General features: G+C 36.9%; 2 protein-coding genes across 7 annotated transcripts; one reads left to right on the top strand and one right to left on the bottom strand.

Moving 5' to 3' along the window:
- Positions 1–96: 96 nt before the first annotated feature.
- LOC122021972 (heavy metal-associated isoprenylated plant protein 45-like) lies at positions 97–9,567 on the bottom strand. 6 transcript variants are annotated; one of them, XM_042580163.1, is made up of 5 exons: positions 9,016–9,567; positions 3,364–3,527; positions 831–1,141; positions 555–691; positions 97–465 (listed from the first exon to the last, which is right to left on the bottom strand). In XM_042580163.1, exons 4-5 carry the CDS (start codon positions 679–681, stop codon positions 194–196), a joined length of 399 nt encoding a protein of 132 aa, XP_042436097.1. In that variant the 5' UTR covers positions 682–691; positions 831–1,141; positions 3,364–3,527; positions 9,016–9,567; the 3' UTR covers positions 97–193. The 6 variants fall into 6 exon arrangements, with proteins under 6 accessions (XP_042436097.1, XP_042436099.1, XP_042436095.1 ...); XM_042580165.1 differs by having other exon boundaries at positions 3,364–3,499; XM_042580161.1 differs by lacking the exon at positions 9,016–9,567 and adding an exon at positions 3,619–4,526.
- LOC122021971 (heavy metal-associated isoprenylated plant protein 9-like) lies at positions 1,666–3,350 on the top strand. The gene is made up of 5 exons (XM_042580159.1): positions 1,666–1,804; positions 1,872–2,013; positions 2,083–2,258; positions 2,334–2,424; positions 2,506–3,350. The coding sequence occupies exons 1-5, from the start codon at positions 1,784–1,786 to the stop codon at positions 2,985–2,987; spliced, it is 912 nt and encodes a 303-aa protein (XP_042436093.1). The 5' UTR covers positions 1,666–1,783; the 3' UTR covers positions 2,988–3,350.
- Positions 9,568–18,175: the final 8,608 nt, after the last annotated feature.

The raw sequence follows: 18,175 nt of genomic DNA, 5'->3' as shown, positions 1-18,175 counted from the left end.
ACTTAAAAAAAAAAAAAAAAAAACTAAGGTTCATTAGGAGGAAGGGAGGGGAAGGGGCAAGTCAATTCACGGAGAGGAGAGATGAACAACGCCCTATGGAAATAAGTATCCATACGTAAATTTTATTGGTTATATGTACATAATGGCGAGTAGAGCATTTTTCTTGAATAAACACACATGAAGCTTAAAGATGTTATACGAGTAGAGGGAACAACTTCTTCCATGATCTTTTGAATTTGAAGCCTTTTATGGCTGGAAGACGCGACGAAACATGGTGAATCTCTTTGTCATCTTCTCCCTCCACCTCCTCCGACGGTGGTGCTGCCTGATCACACTCCGACGATTGGTCCCAGAATCGTGCCTCCCTCCTCTTCTTCTTGACGGTGGCGAGAACATCATCCTTATTGCAAATTCCCCAAACCGTCACCTTCTGCAACTCGTAATCCACGCGTACTGAATGAATTCCTGGGTCAACAAGCATTTTCAATCGATATAGTACTTCTAACAAAAGAAACATTTGAGTCGAGTCGAGTCGAGTCGAATCGAGTCAATACCTCTAAGATGAGACACTGCCTTCTTGACCTTCTTCTCGCAGCCATAAGAGTAGAGGGGGACCTTCATCTCCACAAACTGAGCCTCCACAGGCTTGCTCCCTGCTGGCACAATCTGCAAGTGAGCCATGCCTTGGTGTCTGCATAAAATGTAAACCCTGAGATTAACCTTCACTTCCTTAATGCCCAAGGCCCTGTTAAGACACAAACAACAGGCACATCTCTGATCTATATATAGTGAATTAACAAGCAGCTAGCTTCAAGGACCAGTTAACTTACTGATCAAACTAATCAGAATGATTAATCAATGGATATATTCCATGCTTTGAAGAAGAAAACTAAGTGCGGTTGGAGGCTCGTGTGCTGCTTTTTGAGGTTGCTGATGGTGAAGAGAATTGTTAGGTGCTTTGCTGACGGATAAGGGCAGTGGAAGAGGATGTGGAAAGTGGTTCCTGGCTTGGAAACCATGTGGGCTGCTTTCTCCTTGTTGTTCCATTGAATCTTTGGCAAAGGTGGAAGAAACGGCGAGTTGCTTTCCGACCCTCTTTGGTCGAGAGATTTATGTTCGTTCGGCTCCGATAGACGTCCTCCTTTACAGAAAAAGATCATCAGAGAATGATGATGGACCAAGAAATTGAAATCATATAACCTAACACATGACAAAGTGCATGTGTTTTACTTTATTGTACAAATCTTCATAGCACAATTAAGTCCTAAAATAGGCTTCAATCCAAATGTTGTCCGTCTCTACCTATAATTATGGTAGAACAGAGAAAACAATATAAAATTTTGAATCTGTCTTTTAAAGAGAAAAAATATATATCAAAATGGCAAAAATCACAAGGAACCAAACAATTGAAAATATTTTCTCTTCTCTCTCTCCTCTTTAGATATATGCCTTCTTCCTTGCCAACCAAAATCCTCATCCTCCTCCTTTGAATTCAAGAAAAGGCAGTACTAAAGTGATGCATTACCAAATGTCCTAGTTTTGCTCCTACTTTTGCCACCCACCTAATCTCGCTATAAACTTCTTACACCGTTCTATCCTCAATCCCCTCTCCTCTTCCATTCACCTCTTGTTAGATAGCAAGAACTAGTTCAAAAGTTACAATTACGACAATCTCAATTAGTCCAAATCTCCTACCTTCAGCTACCTTTCTTACTACTCTGTGCTTATAAGAGCCACTTGCATAAAACATACTCTGAGGCAGTGTAGGTTCGCCAGTCACACGATGGGGGAAGAAGCTAAGCAGGTAAGGAGTTCTTTGTGATTGTTTGCTTCTAAAATGCAGCTAAGATTTTTCTTCCTTCTTTTGGCAGGAAGCGGAGGCGAAACAAGAAAATAAAGAAAAAAAGACAGAGGAAACAAAGCCAGGGGCTGCTCCTTCAGTCGTGTTGTCTCTGGATTTGCACTGTGTTGGATGTGCAAAGAAGATTGAGAAGTGCATGCTCAAGTGCACAGGTAAAGGTTCCACCTAATTCTGAGTTTTATGTGCCATGCGGTGTTGAGTTAATGGTTTCTTCGAATCAGGGGTTGAGAGTGTTGAGGTGGACATGGTGAAGAACCAGGTCACAGTGAAAGGGGTTGTGGATTCTCAATCTCTGTGCTCCAGAATCCACAAGAGAACACGGAGGAAAGTGCAAGTAGTCTCTCAGCCGACTGCAGAGACCGAAGGGGACTCCATGCCGGAAGTTGTTCCACCTCAGGTAAATAAAATTCAAGGTTGAGATGAAACAATAAGTTTTGAATTGCTTGGAGGATGTAACTTGAGTTTGTGACAGGAGAGTAGCATGGCAACAATTGAGCTCCTTGTCTACATGCACTGTGAGACATGTGCAGAGCTGCTGAAGAGGAAGATACTAAAGATGAAAGGTGAGTGCGTGAAATTGCATGAATGCATCATGTGGAACAAACTATAATTTGAAGGTTTTTTTCTATGATTATTGAAACTAGGAGTGCAAAGAGCTGAGACTGATACAAGTGCTGGGAGGGTGACTGTAACTGGAACAATGACTGTTGAAAAGCTAGTTGAGTACATACACAGGCGAACTGGGAAACTAGCTACTGCTGTTCCTCCACCACCACAACCCCCCAGCGAAGAGGAGAAGAAAGAACAGGACAAGACACCTGAGGAAGAAAATAAAGAGGAGAAAAAGGACAAAGAGAAGGCACCTGAAGGACAAGGCAATGACGATGATACGAATGGTGATGCCGAAAAAGAAAAGACAAAAGAAAGTGAAGAGATCGATACCGCCACAATTGTTGGCCAAGAGGACATGATGAGGAGAATGATGTATTGGCATGGCAACTTCATCAGGGAAGAAGAGATGGCACAGAAGATGATGATGCATTGGATTCCAGTATTGATCAACCAACCTCCCCCACCACCTCAGTTCTTCAGCGACGAAAACCCCAATGCTTGTTGCATCACATAAAACTCAAAACAAGATCATGGCAAAACTAATCCTTGTGGATTGGTTCTTTCTTGGTGGTTAATGTTATCTATGAATTGTAATTTATCTAAAATAAGATCTCAACACAAAGGCTTGATTAATATAACAAACTATTTCAGAATCAAAATGAACATTTGAGTTGTAGCATACTAGGCAATGTCAGCAACAAAAGCAACTAAAACTTTGATACTAAGATCATAAGATTCAGCTTTTGGGCGTAATGTAAAGATCATAACTGACAATTTGACAAACAAAATATGACGAATAAATTATGAGAACAATACAAAAAAGCATAAAGCCATCGCATGTGGAAAAATAGGTGCAGATGTGAACAATTACAGTGAATGGGTGTCGATACCTGGATTGATCATTCATTGTGTCACATTGGCCTTCCAACTCCAACTTCCCATGAGATCAGAATACACTATGCCTCTTTAAGGAACAGATATCTGCTTGGTTGCGATGTAAGAACTCCAACTCCATTGAAAAAGATTCTGCACAGGCAAGAAGGGCTCAAATCTCCTGCATCATAGTTATCATGGAAGAATAAATATGCAGGTTTTTACAGAAATAGCACAAGTAATGAAGCAGATGTGGAATACATTTTTCCTACCTGCAAAGAAGAAAGCTACTAGAGTAATGTATCACAAATATGGGATAGTGCTGAAAGATTGAATGTGAATCTGTTCATGCTCATCTAACTTGATACAAAAATTAGTAACAATGCTTCTTTTCGATGAGTTTAGGTTACTCATCCAATAGGAAAAATTTCTGGCAAACACAATGTTAATCTACTCTTTGTTGGGTAGCCCAACGTTTATCGGAAACACAATGTTTATCGGAAACAAGTCGATCCGATAGAGGGATCTAGGTCTGATTGGTACCCAGCGGCAATTGCAACCAAACAGTACAACTCAACAGGCGACTACCACCCTTGTAGCCCCAAGGAACCTCAAACTCGCTGCCAACAGCGAGTGCAGCAACACCTCAGTTCCGGAGGCAACTATTGCTGGTCGGAACAGTGTTTCCAACGCCGGAACAGTGTTTCCAGCTGCAGGGTATTCTGAGCCAGCTTGAACAGCAACACTTGCTGTTTTCCAGGGCAAGGAAGAGGAGCTTCAGCGGAAGGACCTCTCAGCCGTCAGGGACAGCCGGCTGTAGAGTCCTCCGGCAGCCGCAGCAAGCGGCGGCACTCGGGCGCGGCAGGCGCGCGGGCAGCAGCTGGTAGCTGCTGTCCGGTGTTGCTGGAAGGTTCTGCCGGTGTCAGTGGATGGTGACAGTGGGCTCCGGACGGTTCGGAGCAGAAGGGCTGAAAGGCGACGACGGCGGGCGAGCAGTAGTGCGCGGGCAGCCCTCGCAGCCAAGGGTGGCGCCACAAGGAGGGCACTCCTCCTTGGTGCTTGCTGACCGGAGGTTGTGCTCGGAGGTCCGGCATCAGCGGCGCAACTGGAAGGCGGCGGCGATTCGGAGCCGAAGGAGAAAAGAAAAAGGATTAGGGATTCTGCATCCTTAAAAAAAACAAAAAACAGAGAGAAAGCGAAAGAGTTTTAAAAAGAAAAGGAAAATGAATAAAAAGGAAATAAAATGGAAAATTAATTTTAAAATAAATTTAATTAAAAAATAAATTTAGTTTCAAATTAAACTTATTTACTTATTACATCCCTATCCTATATAAATCTCACATCCATCCACTAACCCGGAATTCATACCATTAACCTTAATGTTGGTTCAAAATAAAATTCAATAACCAAATCATTTACTTCAATAACTAATTCTCTTTTAATTAAACCAAATCAATTTGATTCATTAATTAAACTAAAAAGGATTCAATTAGTCTTCAAAAGACATGGCTCATTGGCACTTTCGTTCTAATAAAATATCTTCTATATTTATCTTTCGTCTAGTCCAACCAACCTCAATCTCTTACGATAAGAGAATCCAATTCTCAAATAAGTCTTTTGAATAAACTTATAATGTATGTGACTCAATATGTTCCAGGTTATATTAGTCGTCCATAATTAACTATTAATTATGGATCGATCATGAGTGACACCGAATAGTACATCGTAATCCCTAATCAAAAAATTAATGGTTGATCTCAGAATCATTTTTGAACCTTTCAGTAGTTACAGTGGACTGTGTTTCGTTCCTTTGACTTATCTTATACCTACTTGGTTCATGACATGTCTATGTGTCAATCTTCACTAGGCTAACTAAGTCATACCTAATTCAAGTAATACTTCCTGTAAGTACCCAATGGTAATTTTGATGTGATTAACCAAATCAGAGTTAGATTTTGTTGTCTTTTGATGCCTTATGTCTAAGTGTGCAGGAACTTAGAAGCACAGGAAATCAAGAAAAAGACACAGCTAGCGAGAAGGACGGCACGGGAGAGAGTCGATGGGCTCCGTGTGTTCGAGGGGCGAGGTGCTACAGAAGAGTATGTTGGCATACTAGAAGGAAGCACGTAGTGGTTCCGAGGGATGAGAAGCCGGAGCAGAAGGTTGCTCGAGAAGGCTGGAAAATGAGTTCGGGTGAACCCTATTCCAGATAGCCTAAATCACCCAAACAAGCGAAGCCGAAGCGGAAGATCCGGACTGGAAGTCTGTGGTCTGGGCACCCGGACTCTGGGAGCCTGGACCTAGTCTAGGTGCCCGAATCACCCAAGGCAGCCAAGGTGCCCTGGGTGGGTGCCCTGGTCGAGGGTTGGTTTAGCTCGGTCCGGGCGCCCGGATCTGGTCTAACGCCTGGACTAGAAACTTCATCGAGTCACCAGCTGTTGCGATCCGTTACGACATAGATAAAGTTTTATCCACGCTCAGGCACCCGGAAACCTTCTAGGTGCCCGAAATAGGGCTATAAATACAACTCTAATCCCAGTAGCTAAATACAACACTTGTAAAAAAATTCTCTTTCTATTTAGTTGTGTAATCAAGTGCTTTAACTGTTGTAAGAGGCTTCTCCGCCTGAAGGAGATTTGATAATGAGTTTTCAACGTCTTGAACTAGCAATCCCCTGATTACAAACCAAGTAAAAGATATGTCTCTTCTTTTTCTTTGCAATTAGTTTCTTTGTGTACAAGTGTTTATTTTAATCAAGTCCAAAGATCGAGAAAATTATTTCTTGTTTTTATTGTGCAGGGTAATTCACCTCCCTCTTGCTGGTCACAAGGGACCAACAAGTGGTATCAGAGCGAGAATGCCTTAGAAGAACTAACCGTCGACTAAAGCAAACAAAACGATGGTCGGATCGAGCATCTATCAACATAAGTTTAAGGGGGAATTCGCGAATTGGAAAAAGAAGATAGAGGTATTTTTTTTAAAATAGATTTTGATTTATTATTAATAATGAAGTTTGGTTTCGTAGTACCAAAGGACAAAGAAGAACATCAGTGAACTAAAAAAAGAGCAAGCCGACTTCATGGCAAATGACAAGGTAGAATTTCATCTGCTAAACATTCTACCGCCACAAGAAGTTTATTGGATCGGAGACTACTAGTCAGCCAAGGAGCTCTAGGAGAAATTCTTGGAACTACACGAAGGGACCTTGGAGGCAAAACTCGCCAGATGAGATATGCTCTAGAACCAGATTAGCAACCTCTGGTTAGAAAAAGGCGAAACTGTCGCACACCTCCACTCAAGAATCAAAGAACTCATCACTGAACTCACAAATCTCTGAGAAAAGTTAACCAACCAAGATTCACTAAGGTACATGCTTAATGCTTTTCCTAGGACTCTTGAATGGTCAACCTTAGTAGATGCATATTATATCCCTAAGGATCTAGAAGTAAGTACATTATGTAAGTACCTCGTGGTAATTTTGATTTGATCAACCAAGTCAAGTTAGGCCCTGTTATGTTTTAATGTCATGTGTCTAAGTGTGCAGGAACTTAGGAGCACAAGAAGTCGAGCGAAAGACGCAGCTAACAAGAAGGACAACACGAAAGAGAGTAGATGGGCTCGGTGCGTTCGAGGAACAAGGTGCTGCGGAAGAGTACGCTGGCGGACGAGAAGAAAGTGTGCGGCGGTTCCGAGGGACGAGAAGCAGGAGCAGAAGATTGCTTGAGAATGTTGAAAATGGGTTTGGGTGAACCTTATTCTAGATGGCCGAAATCACCTAAGCGAGCAGAGCCGGAGCGAGAGCCCGAATTAAAAATTCAACACGGAAGTCGACTTCGGTCCGGGCGCCTAGATCACCTGGGCGCCCCCAAGGCGGCTCGCCCAGCGGGGGCCATATCAACACCGTTCAGGCGCTCGGAACCCTTCCAGACGCCCAGACTAGAAAGTTTATCAAAACTCAACATATCGTGATCCGTTGTGACTTGCATAAAATTTTATCCACGTCCAGGCGCCCCGATCAGATCTATAAATACAACCCTAATCCCAGAAGCTATATAGAACACTTGAAAATAATTCTATTTGACTTTAGCTTTGTAATTGTGTGCTTTGACTATTGTAAGAGGCTTCTCCGTCTGAAGGAGACTTTAGTGGACTTTCAACTTCTTGGATTAGCAATCTTCTGATTGCAAACAAAGTAAAACCTCTGTGTCTCTCTTCTTTTAATTTGCTTACTATTTTTTTTTGTACAAGTGTTTATGTTAATTAAGCTGTAAAGTTCGAGAAAGGTATTTATTTTTTATTTCAAGCTATTAATCCCGTCTAGCTGGCCGCAAGGGACTAACAAGTGGTATCAGAACCAAGTCACTTCAGAAGGTTTATAAAATTTCTTACTATTTTTTTGAGCTCATAAACCATTTTTAAGAAAGTTTTAGCAAAAATAAATCTTTATATAGAAAAGAATTTATTACTGCTTAAATTTAATCCAATTTTTCTTAAATATTTTATTTCAGCTTTGGATATTTAATTTTAACTGTTAGAAAAATTCTTAAAATTTTTGAATAATTAAAAATTATTTTAAAATTATTTTTTTTATAAATGGTTTATAAATTATAAAAAATCTAGATTTTTGAAATTTAAAAGTTCATGATTTTCTAGATAATAATCACCTTATTTTTATCCCTTATGCTCTAATTTAAATTTGTTTTAAAGTTATTTTGATGAAATACCCCATTTTTAATGTAATCAAAGGGGGAAAACTAAAGGTTAAGTCTAGGGGAATGGTACATTACTTTTTGTACATTTTCTTCTTAAATGCAAAATATGTACTTGCCATTTCTATTTCATTTATTTTTAGTTTACCCTAATTTAACTTGGGGTTGCTGATTATCGCCCAATTTTGTCGTGAATTGGGCATCAAACAATGAAGTACCAAACCCCTCCTACGCTAATGTAGCATAGAAATGACTCATGTCGTCCGCCAACGAATGTAACGATAGGATGATAATCTAGGATTATATGTTATTTCTATTTTTGGAATTTTTAATATGGAATTGGGGGTTTTGGATTTTGATTTTAAATCTAATAAATGAAAAGCACAACAAGTAGGAAACTAATATAATGCTGGAATGAAATCTAAGTGTGAATAATTAATCCACAACGCATTGTCACACTACGCTATGAATTAACTATCAACATAATTAAACTAAGGACTGAAATGATAAAGCATTAAATAAAACCTAATCTAGTAAATGAAAGATAATGCAAGTAATAAAACTAAGTCTAACCTAACTACAATTGCAGAAAATAAATGGCAACATGAAGTAAAGTAAAGCAAAACATTTAACGAACCCTAAAGCATTAAAGAAATCTAATTTAACATAACATAATTGCATTCAATCAAAGATAGAACTTAAAGAAATTAAAAGAACAAGACAAAGCAAAAATTAACCAAACTAAAATGCATCCAAATAAACATAACTATTGGTTGAAGCAATTCATCGAATACTTTGTATGCGTTAAGCTAATTAAGCATAATATGTGCAATTTAAACATAGAGAATCAAGTTTGAAACAAGCATTCAATCAAAAGCATCAACACAAGTATATTGACAAAATTAACAAAATTAAACCAAACTAATCCATCCACAATTCACACGTCAGCATCCAAATTACCAACGACTATCCTTCATCATCCGGAACCCCCAAAACTGGTGGACAGAGCACTCTGCTGGTGGCTGCTTGCTTCAACAACAATGGGATGATCACAATCTTCCAACGAAGAACCCCTTCGCTGAAAGTTGATCGGAGATGAGAACGAACTGCTGTGAAATGGAAGAACCGCCGCTCCTCTGGAATCTGCCGCCTGAACCCCAGTCAGAAGACACTGTCGGAAGGTGGATGTCTTGCTTGAGAAACCCTCTCCGGCGAGGCTGATGCTCGGAGTCGTCTTCAAAGTTTGCTGCCCCCTGCCGAGTACTTGCTGCCGTCGCTGATTGAAATCTAGAAGAGGAAGTGTGGGCTGTGGATGACCGACCAACGACGAGGGAAGAGAAGAGAGCCACCGGCCGGTGGTGAAGAAGAAGAGAAGAGTGGCCACCGGTCGGAGAGAAGGAAGGAAGAAGAGAGGCGCGGGGATCGCGAGCCCTAGCTGCAGAAACACCCGAAGCAGAGATCGCGTGGAGAAGAGATGATGGCTTCTGTTACCGTCGCGTGAGAAGAAAAGGAGAGGTTTCTTAAGGGGTTGCGGGGTTTGGGTTAAGGAGGTGAGGATTTTTGGATTTGGTTGATGGGATCCGGATCTAATAAGAGAAGGAAAATTGGGGTTTTGAAATTGGACTTGAAGAGTGAACTTTTGGATTGGATTTGAATTGGAGCTCCACTTCTTAGATGAACTCTTGATGCCTTGATCTCTATGAACGGTCCATATCACTTTAAATCAGAATGAAGGGCTGGATCACTTAGATCTGAATGAAGGAATAGGATCTCACTGATCTAGATCAACGGTTCACACTAATTCAGCTTGATCTCCTCCGTTTTACCTTCAAATCAAGCCAAATTTGATCCAACTTGACTCTAATCCATGGCTCTTTGAATTTCCTACAAAACCACATAAAAAAATATAAAATTAAATTCCACAATTTGTAGAAAATTTACAATTAAGTCTAAAATAAATCCGTACTCGTAAAACATGATATTAACACCAAATTTATCATACGAGAAGATAAAAATGCTAAAAATAAGAGCCACAATAATAGATAAAAATGCTCATTATCAACTCCCCCACACTTATTCTTGCTCGTCTCGAGCAAACAAACAAAATAAGAAAAATAACTAAAATGAATTCCCCTAGCAATTCTTACTCATACATAGAAAATAGTGAAAAAAGAGTTACCTAGGATTGCCCAATTCAAATGACCAAAGCATTCATGGATTCAATTCATTCACTAATTAACAAGCATGATAACTTCAATCCATAATAGATAAAATGAGAATGATAACAAAATAACCTCACAAGGAAAGTAATAGTGACTCTACACTCATATAAATGCAATAATGGAGCTCACTCAAGCTACTCATGATTTATGCACTACCATATGCTTGCTTTGCTTCTAATCTCCACCACTATAAACATAAGAGTGCATAATAAAATAAAGAAGGCATCTATTATGTAAGAGAAGCATAGATCAAAACAAATGATAGTGTAAGAAAAGAGATGAAGAAGAAAAAACAAGGTAATGGTGGAAGATATGGACATATTAAAATGTACATAGATGAATACAAGAGAACAATGCCCAAAAAGTATCTCATCCAACTTCCAAACTAGCTTTCAACAACTTAATAAAAATGTGAACAACCATTACTATAGCTTTTCACAATAAACATCCACTCATGATCTACAATAAAGTCTAAATTTTGCTACAATAAAGATTGTCACTAACAAAAAGTTCTACTATATATGAATACAATAAAAATGTGAACTAACTTCTACTTTAGCATTTCACACTAAAAATTTACACATGATATACGATAATACCTCAATATCGCTAAAGTAAAAATTGTCACTCACAAAAATTCTATCACAAATGAATATAAAATAGCACAACATGTTAAAAGTATTTTTCTCTTTTTTTTTAATGTTTTTTTCTTTACTGTTTTTTTATTTGTTTTTTTTCGTTTCTGATTCTTTTTTTTTTTATTTTTTTTCGTTTCTGATTTTTTCTTTTTCTTTTTTTTTCCATTTTTTTTTCTTTCAACATGTTGTGCATCACTATACAAAATCATTAATAGCTCAAATAAAAAGATAAATAGCATGGTTTACCTATGTGATCAAGCATGGTTCACCTATGCTTCTCCTAAATTCCACTAAGCTATTTCTCTCCCCCCACTCTTAAATTTTTGTCCATCTCGAGCAAAATATTCATCATGTAACATCCAAAAATATCCATATCCCAAGAAGAGTAAAGTGAAAATGATTGGAAGAGAGAAAAGAATGAAATGTCCAAAAATAGGGGGATTATTCAAGAAAAGTGTGATAACAAAAAGAATGAATAAAATAAAGTGAGATAGCCTTCATAAAAATCATGCAAACATATGATAATGTGGTCTCGAAAGAATTAAGCAAGTTCTAGAGTAGCATTAACCACAAGTGCATCACACATCAATAGGAATAATAGGCTCAAAAATATCCTCACTAGGTATATAAAAAATTATCATCTCAATCTACCAACATGAAATCCATCATTAAGTTGTAATCACATGTAATACAAGAATCCAATCATGACAATAAATCATCAAATTCGACAATCAAATTTAACTAACTTTCACAATTTCTAAAATGATAAAAAGAATGCATAAGAATTTTATTACGAAAACTTAACTAGACAAACTAAAAATGAGCTACCAAGTAAAAGCAAACCAAGCAAATAAAGTAAAGAAATATATACAAATAGAAAGATAAAGAGAAAGTAAGATGGAACAGACTCCCCTGATTTTCTGGCGGTCGAAGTCGATTCAATTCTAGAAGCCATTCTAGAAGTGGGAAGAATGTAGATGAAGTGAGGATCGCTCCCTCCACCTTCGACTCCTCAAAAATTTTCTCCGACGATCGAAGATGGTTCAGTTGGAGTGTCCACTCCAGAAGCTTCATTATTGCATACAAGGTTAGGGCTTTCTTCAATTGATAGAATGCATCCTTACGTGATTGACTGCAAATAAAATGTCTGAAGAAATCTTGTGCACTAAAAAGAGGAAGTAAATCCTGCACACATGCTGAGTAAGATGTATCAGAAATAATATCCATAGCAACAGAGCATGAATCAAAAGATGTGTCACATTCATTATAATTAAAATGAGTTACCTCCATGGAATTTTCTAAAGATTCAAAATAAATATTGACCTTACCATCCTGATGGGTACCTGGAGGGTCTAAAATAGTAAACTTGGCATCATCTTGGTCAGGTAAAAGATCTGGCTCTAAATCAGGTACAATCAACGGAAGTGATTCTTGAGTTTTCCCTACACTTCCATCGTCACTAAGTAAAATAGCAGGCTCCACTGGCTCAAATGGTGGTAGAATAGTCATTGGAAGTGATTCTTGGGTCTCCCCTACACTTCCATCATCATCAATAATACCTGCAACATCAAGAATATCTGGAACAGTAATATCATCAATAAAAATATTATCAGGATCAACAACAACATCACAATATAAAAAACTAGAAGAGTCAAGTAGAGTAGTTGAAACAAGATTAGGAATATCACAAACTCTACAATCCATCTTCTCGGGAATTGATGCAGTAGGTTGATTTGATAGCAATTGTAACGGTGTCGATGAATATGTCCTTGGCTGAAATTGTGTTTCTTGATGTTGTACAAGTTGTTATGATTGCTCCCAAAAATGCTGCTCAGGCTGATGCTGAAGATATGACTGATAATGTTGGGACCAATTAGAATTCCCTTGTTATATGTTCCTATACCCGAATCCTGTAACAAAATTATAGCTGTCCTGTTGATGGATCTGATAAGACTAAGGATCAGGCTGATGATACTGGGTTATGGTTGGAAATACACTGACAAAGGAATGAACATCTTTAGTAATCATCGGTCTAGCCCCATACTGCTGATAATTTACAGCCATAATCTTAATAAGTTCTCTGGCCTGAGTAGATGTCTTGTTAACTAGAGCCCCTCCACTAGCTGCATCAACCATACTCTTGTCCATGGGAAACAATCTCTCATTGAAGTACATAATCAGTAGTTGATCGCTTATCTAGTGCTGGGGGCAACTAGCAACAAGTCTTTTTAAATCTATCCCAATAATCTTGAAACGATTCTCCTGTGAATTGTTGGATTCTACAAATACTCCTCCGAATAGCTGCAATCCTAGAAGTAGGAAAGAACCTCGCTAGAAATAATTTCTTCATCTCGATCCAACTGGTGATAGAGTTGGGTGGGAGACAATACAACCAATCTTTTACTGAATCTGCTAATGAAAATGGAAATACTCTAAGTCTAACATCATTTTCTGATACGCCATGTGGGTTCCATGAAGAGCACACCATATCTAGTTCTTGCAGATGTCTGTTGGGATCCTCACCAGAAAGTCCATGAAACTTTAGTAAAAGATGTACTATAGTCCATAACTCGAAGTCTGCCTCTAAATCAGAATATCTGATGCAAAAGGAATCATCTGAAAAATCTGGTGCCCATAGCTCTTTGAGAGTCTTTTCAGTCTTGTTATCCATTTTGCTTGACAAATCTGAAATCCTGAACACACTGAAACTCTAAAACTGCTAATATCACATAAAAAAAATCCTGATCTTACCTAAAATACTCAAGCAAATACCATCAAAAGACACAGGAAAATATACAAGATAGAATGCGGGCATACAAGAGATGAAATAATTAAACCCTAACAATATTTTTGAATTTAGTTTACCCTAACTTAACTTAGGGTTGCTCACATAAAAAAGGAGGAGATTGTAAGTGCCTTATGGTAGTTTTGATGTGATCAACCAAGTCAAGTTAGATCCTGTTATATTTTGATGCCCAGTGTCTATGTGTGTAAGAATTTAGGAGTATAGGAAGTCAAGCGAAAGACGTAGCTAGCGAGAAGGACGACACGGGAGAGAGTCGATAGACTCAGTGAGTCCGAGGTACGAGGTGCTGCAGAATAGTACGCTGGCGGACAAGAAGGAAGTGCGCGACAATTTTGAGGGACGAGAAGCTGGAGCGGAAGGTTGCTCGAGAAGGCTGGAAAATGAGTTCGGGTGATCAACAGGAAATCACCCAAGCAAGTAGAGCCAGAGCGAGAGCTAGACTGAAAAGTCAACAGGAAAGTTGACTTCGGTCTATCGGCCCAGATCACTTGGGCCCCTCGGGGCGCCTCACTCAGCGAGGTCGTATTGACACCGTCCGGGCGCTCAGAACCCTTCTGGGCGCTCGAACCAAAATATTTATTGAAACTCAACGTGTCACAATCTGTTGTGACCTAGATAAAATTTTATCCACATCCAGGCGCCTAGAATCCTTCTAGGCTCCCTGATCAGGGCTATAATTACAACTCTGATCCCAGAAACTATATAGACCACTTGAAAATAATACTATTTGAGTTTAGCTTTGTAATTGTGTGCTTTGACTGTTGTAAGAGGCTTTTCCGCTTGAAATAGACTTTAGTAGACTTTCAACGTCTTGGATTAGCAATCTTCTAATTGCAAACCAAGTAAAACCTCTGTGTCTCTCTTCTTTTAATTTGCTTACTATTTTTTGTACAAGTGTTTATGTTAATTAAGCTGTAAAGTTTGAGAAAGGTATTTATTTTTGATTTCACGCTATTCACCCCTTCTAGCTGGCTGCAATGGACCAACACATTAAAGGGATTATTTTCTACACATAAAGTGCATAAAATTAGATGTACAGATCTGAAGAAGGAGCACAAGCACAACATTGCCTTAAGGGCAAAAATAGACGAATCAAAATCCGAAACATCTCTTGATGATGATGAAATGACTTTTATGGTAAGAAAGTTTAAAAAGTTTATTAAAACTAATAAGTTTAATCAAGTGCAGGGTAAAAGAAGGAAAATAAAGGTAAGATGCTACCACTCTAATGAAGAAGGACACGTTAATGACAATTACCCAAAACTGAAGAACAAGGAAAAAGATAAAGAAAAAGACAAAAGGGCTACCCAGAAGAAGCACAAGAATTTAAAAGCAACATGGGGCGAAACATCATCATTAGATTCGGACGTCGTAGCCTATGCCGGACTTGCATTGATGGCAAGTCACGAAGAAGATGACAGAGCAAGTTCATCGAAGATGAGCATTGAGAGTATCGATGAAGAGGGAACAACATTAGAAGAAAGCTGCTCTACAGGGAGAGCATCAAAGATTGATAAGGTAAGTCAGATACAGTCGCTATCTCCTAATCAGTTATTTAAATTTATTAAAATTTTATCAAAAAATTCTATCAATTAGAAAATGAAAATAAAAAATTATTAAAAGAAAATGAGAAGTTAAAATTAACCTTTGCAACATCTTATTGATTAGAAGATTTTAACAAGATAAAAATAGAAAATGAAAAATTGGAAGTAGAAATAAGAAATTTAAAGAATTTTGTATGCTCATATGTTCAATAAGTTCGAAATTATAATGGACTAAATTGACATTTTAGATACCATCAGAGCTAAATTAGAAAATTATCAAGAAAATATATTCCTAAAAATTCTTAATTAATTCAGTTGGTAGGAACCTATATTGAGTTCCAAAATCATGCTTAAATAAAATTTTATGCATGTCATACTTATAAATTGATTTAATTTTTTGTTTACTTAGAATTATCTAAATAAATTGTTTCATATAATTTTTGTTGGAAATTAATGTCTTTTTCAATTTTCCTGAGAAAAAGAATTTCATCACTTATTTGTAGGAAAATTTTCAAAATTTTATAATAATTATATTATTTTTTATGAATTTTCTAACAAAAATCATTTTTCTCATTTTAAAAATACTTCTCAGGATTATCTTTGTGAGCTTTATTTTTTTTATGAAACCTTATTATTCTCTCTAACTTAGAAAATTTTTCTAAAATTGTTTTACCATTGGTGAATTTTCTATGAATTATTTATCCAAATACTACCTTTTAATATTAAAAATTCTTTATTTTAAAAAAAATTATTTTTTTACAAAGCTACTTACTATAATACACACATTTTTAAAGATTTTTCAAACTTAAAAATTATTTTTAAGAATTTTTTTGTGAAAATATGCTTTTATATAGAAAAAATTTATTACTGCTTAGATTAATATCAAGTTTTAGTTGAAAATTTTATCTCTGCTTTGACTATATCTGTTTTATTGTAATAAAAAAATTTCAAAATTTTCTCATGATTAAAAAATATTTTTCACATTATATTTTCAAAAAATTATTTATAAATTGTAAAAATCTAGATTTTTCGAAATTTAAAAACTTCATGACTTTCTGGATGCTAGTCGTTGCTTTTTTTTTATCCCTTAGATTCTAGAGAATTAGAGGTTAAGTCTAGATGGATGGTACATTTTTTTTGTAAATTTTTTTAATTGCAAAATTTATACTTGTTATCTTACTGTTATTTATTTTTTTGTTATCCTAATTTAACTTGGGTTGCTCATATAAAAAAGGGAGAGATTATAAGTACCCCATGGTAGTTTTGATGTGATTAACCAAGTCAGAGTTAAGTCCTGTTGTCTTTTGGTGCATTGTGTCCAAGTGTGCGGGAACTTAATGTTGGTTGCTACTCGGAATATTGTACCGGTTTCCCTGTACAAAAATTTTGTACAAGTCCTGAACCATTCCTAACAACCTATTGTGTTCTTTAGAAATTAAATTTGGAATCGCAAACGGAACTTAACATTATTGATTCCAAATTCAACTTATTTGTTCTTAGTAGTTTAGACTTGGATCACAAATGATGCTTAACATTATTGATCCAAATCCACTCATGTTACAAATTCAATTAAATATTAATTTCAGAGATCAACTTCCAGGTTAATCATGGCGAGACACTAGACCTTCTTGGGTATGGGAGCATCCATCACTTCCTAGACAAAGCCTTTCAATGAAATTTAATATTTAATTTCCTTATAGTAATCCTAGGTTTAACCAAAAAGAACAATCGAATCACAAATTCGAAAAATAAAAGAAACACAAAATCGAAAACATAAATTCGATTATCTAAATTCATTAGCCTCTTGTGTTTGGTATTTCAAAATCTAAATAAAAGGATGAACTAGTTATGATGCGGAAACTAATAACTAGTTATACCTTTTATAGCTTATAGACCTCACGATCTTTTGTCGTATTCCTCTTCTTATCTCGGACATCATGTGGGCGACGATCTACCGAGACGAGAATCCACCTAAGCCTCCTTGTTCTCTTTGCAAGTTTCGGCCACCAAGAAACTTCTTGAGATGAAGAACTTTGGCCACTAACCAAACTCCAAGGGATGCAAAGAAACAAAGCCTCCTTTCTCTACTTCTTCTCCAAGCAAAATCCGGCCACCAAGGACTCCCCAAGAGGTGATGCCGCCAGCCACCAAAGAAGAAGAAAAGGAGGAGAGGAAGAAGATAAGGGTCGACCACCACAAGGAAGAGAAGAGAGGAATACTAGATGTATGTTCTTGTTATGAGGTGAGGCATCTGTACCCTCTCTTTTATATTCCTTCGTCTTGGTAAATAAGGAAAGTTTTAATAAAAACTTCACTATTTTCCTTGCCATTGAAAAGGAAAATTTAACTAATTAAAAATCCTTTTCTCTATTAATGTGGCCAGCCATATATAATCTTCCAAGGAAGGAAAGTTTTGAGCACAAAATTAAAACTTCCTAATTTGTTTCCGAATATTTTTAAATAAAAATTTCTCTTTTAAAAATTCCCTTCATGGTTGGTCATAAAAGGAAGCTTTTATAAATTAAAATATCTCTATTAAAACATGTGGATGATTTACAAAATAGAAAGTTTTCTCTAAAATTAAAATCTTCCTTTCAATTTACAAATAAGGAAATATATCAAATCTTTTCTTAATCTTTTGTAGAAACTATAAAAGGAAAGATTTAAAAATTTAAAACTCTTTTTTAAAATCATGTGGATGGTTAAAAATGAAAGTTTTATCAAAAATTAAAATATTCTTTTTAATTACAAATAAGGAAAGATATCAAACCTTTCTCTTAATATTTTATAGAAAACTATAAAAGGAAAGATTTAAATTTTAAACTCTCTTTTAAAACCATGGCTTCCACATAAGAAAGATTTTAAAAAATAAAATTCTTTTAATTTATTTTGGCCGACCACACCAAGCTT

Source organism: Zingiber officinale, chromosome 9A (genome assembly GCF_018446385.1).
Source record: "Zingiber officinale cultivar Zhangliang chromosome 9A, Zo_v1.1, whole genome shotgun sequence".
Taxonomy (NCBI): domain Eukaryota; kingdom Viridiplantae; phylum Streptophyta; class Magnoliopsida; order Zingiberales; family Zingiberaceae; genus Zingiber; species Zingiber officinale.
The sequence above is the reverse complement of the archived record's forward strand: the minus strand, read 5'-3'. Positions and strand labels throughout refer to the sequence as shown.

Coding starts and splice junctions, on each gene's coding strand:
- LOC122021971 (XM_042580159.1), top strand. CDS start 1,784: ATGGGGGAAGAAGCTAAGCAG. Junction 2,014..2,082: donor GTGCATGCTCAAGTGCACAG/GTAAAGGTTCCA, acceptor TCTTCGAATCAG/GGGTTGAGAGTGTTGAGGTG. Junction 2,259..2,333: donor CGGAAGTTGTTCCACCTCAG/GTAAATAAAATT, acceptor AGTTTGTGACAG/GAGAGTAGCATGGCAACAAT.
- LOC122021972 (XM_042580163.1), bottom strand. CDS start 681: ATGGCTCACTTGCAGATTGTGCCAGCAGGGAGCAAGCCTGTGGAGGCT. Junction 466..554: donor GGCAGTGTCTCATCTTAGAG/GTATTGACTCGA, acceptor TTGTTGACCCAG/GAATTCATTCAGTACGCGTG.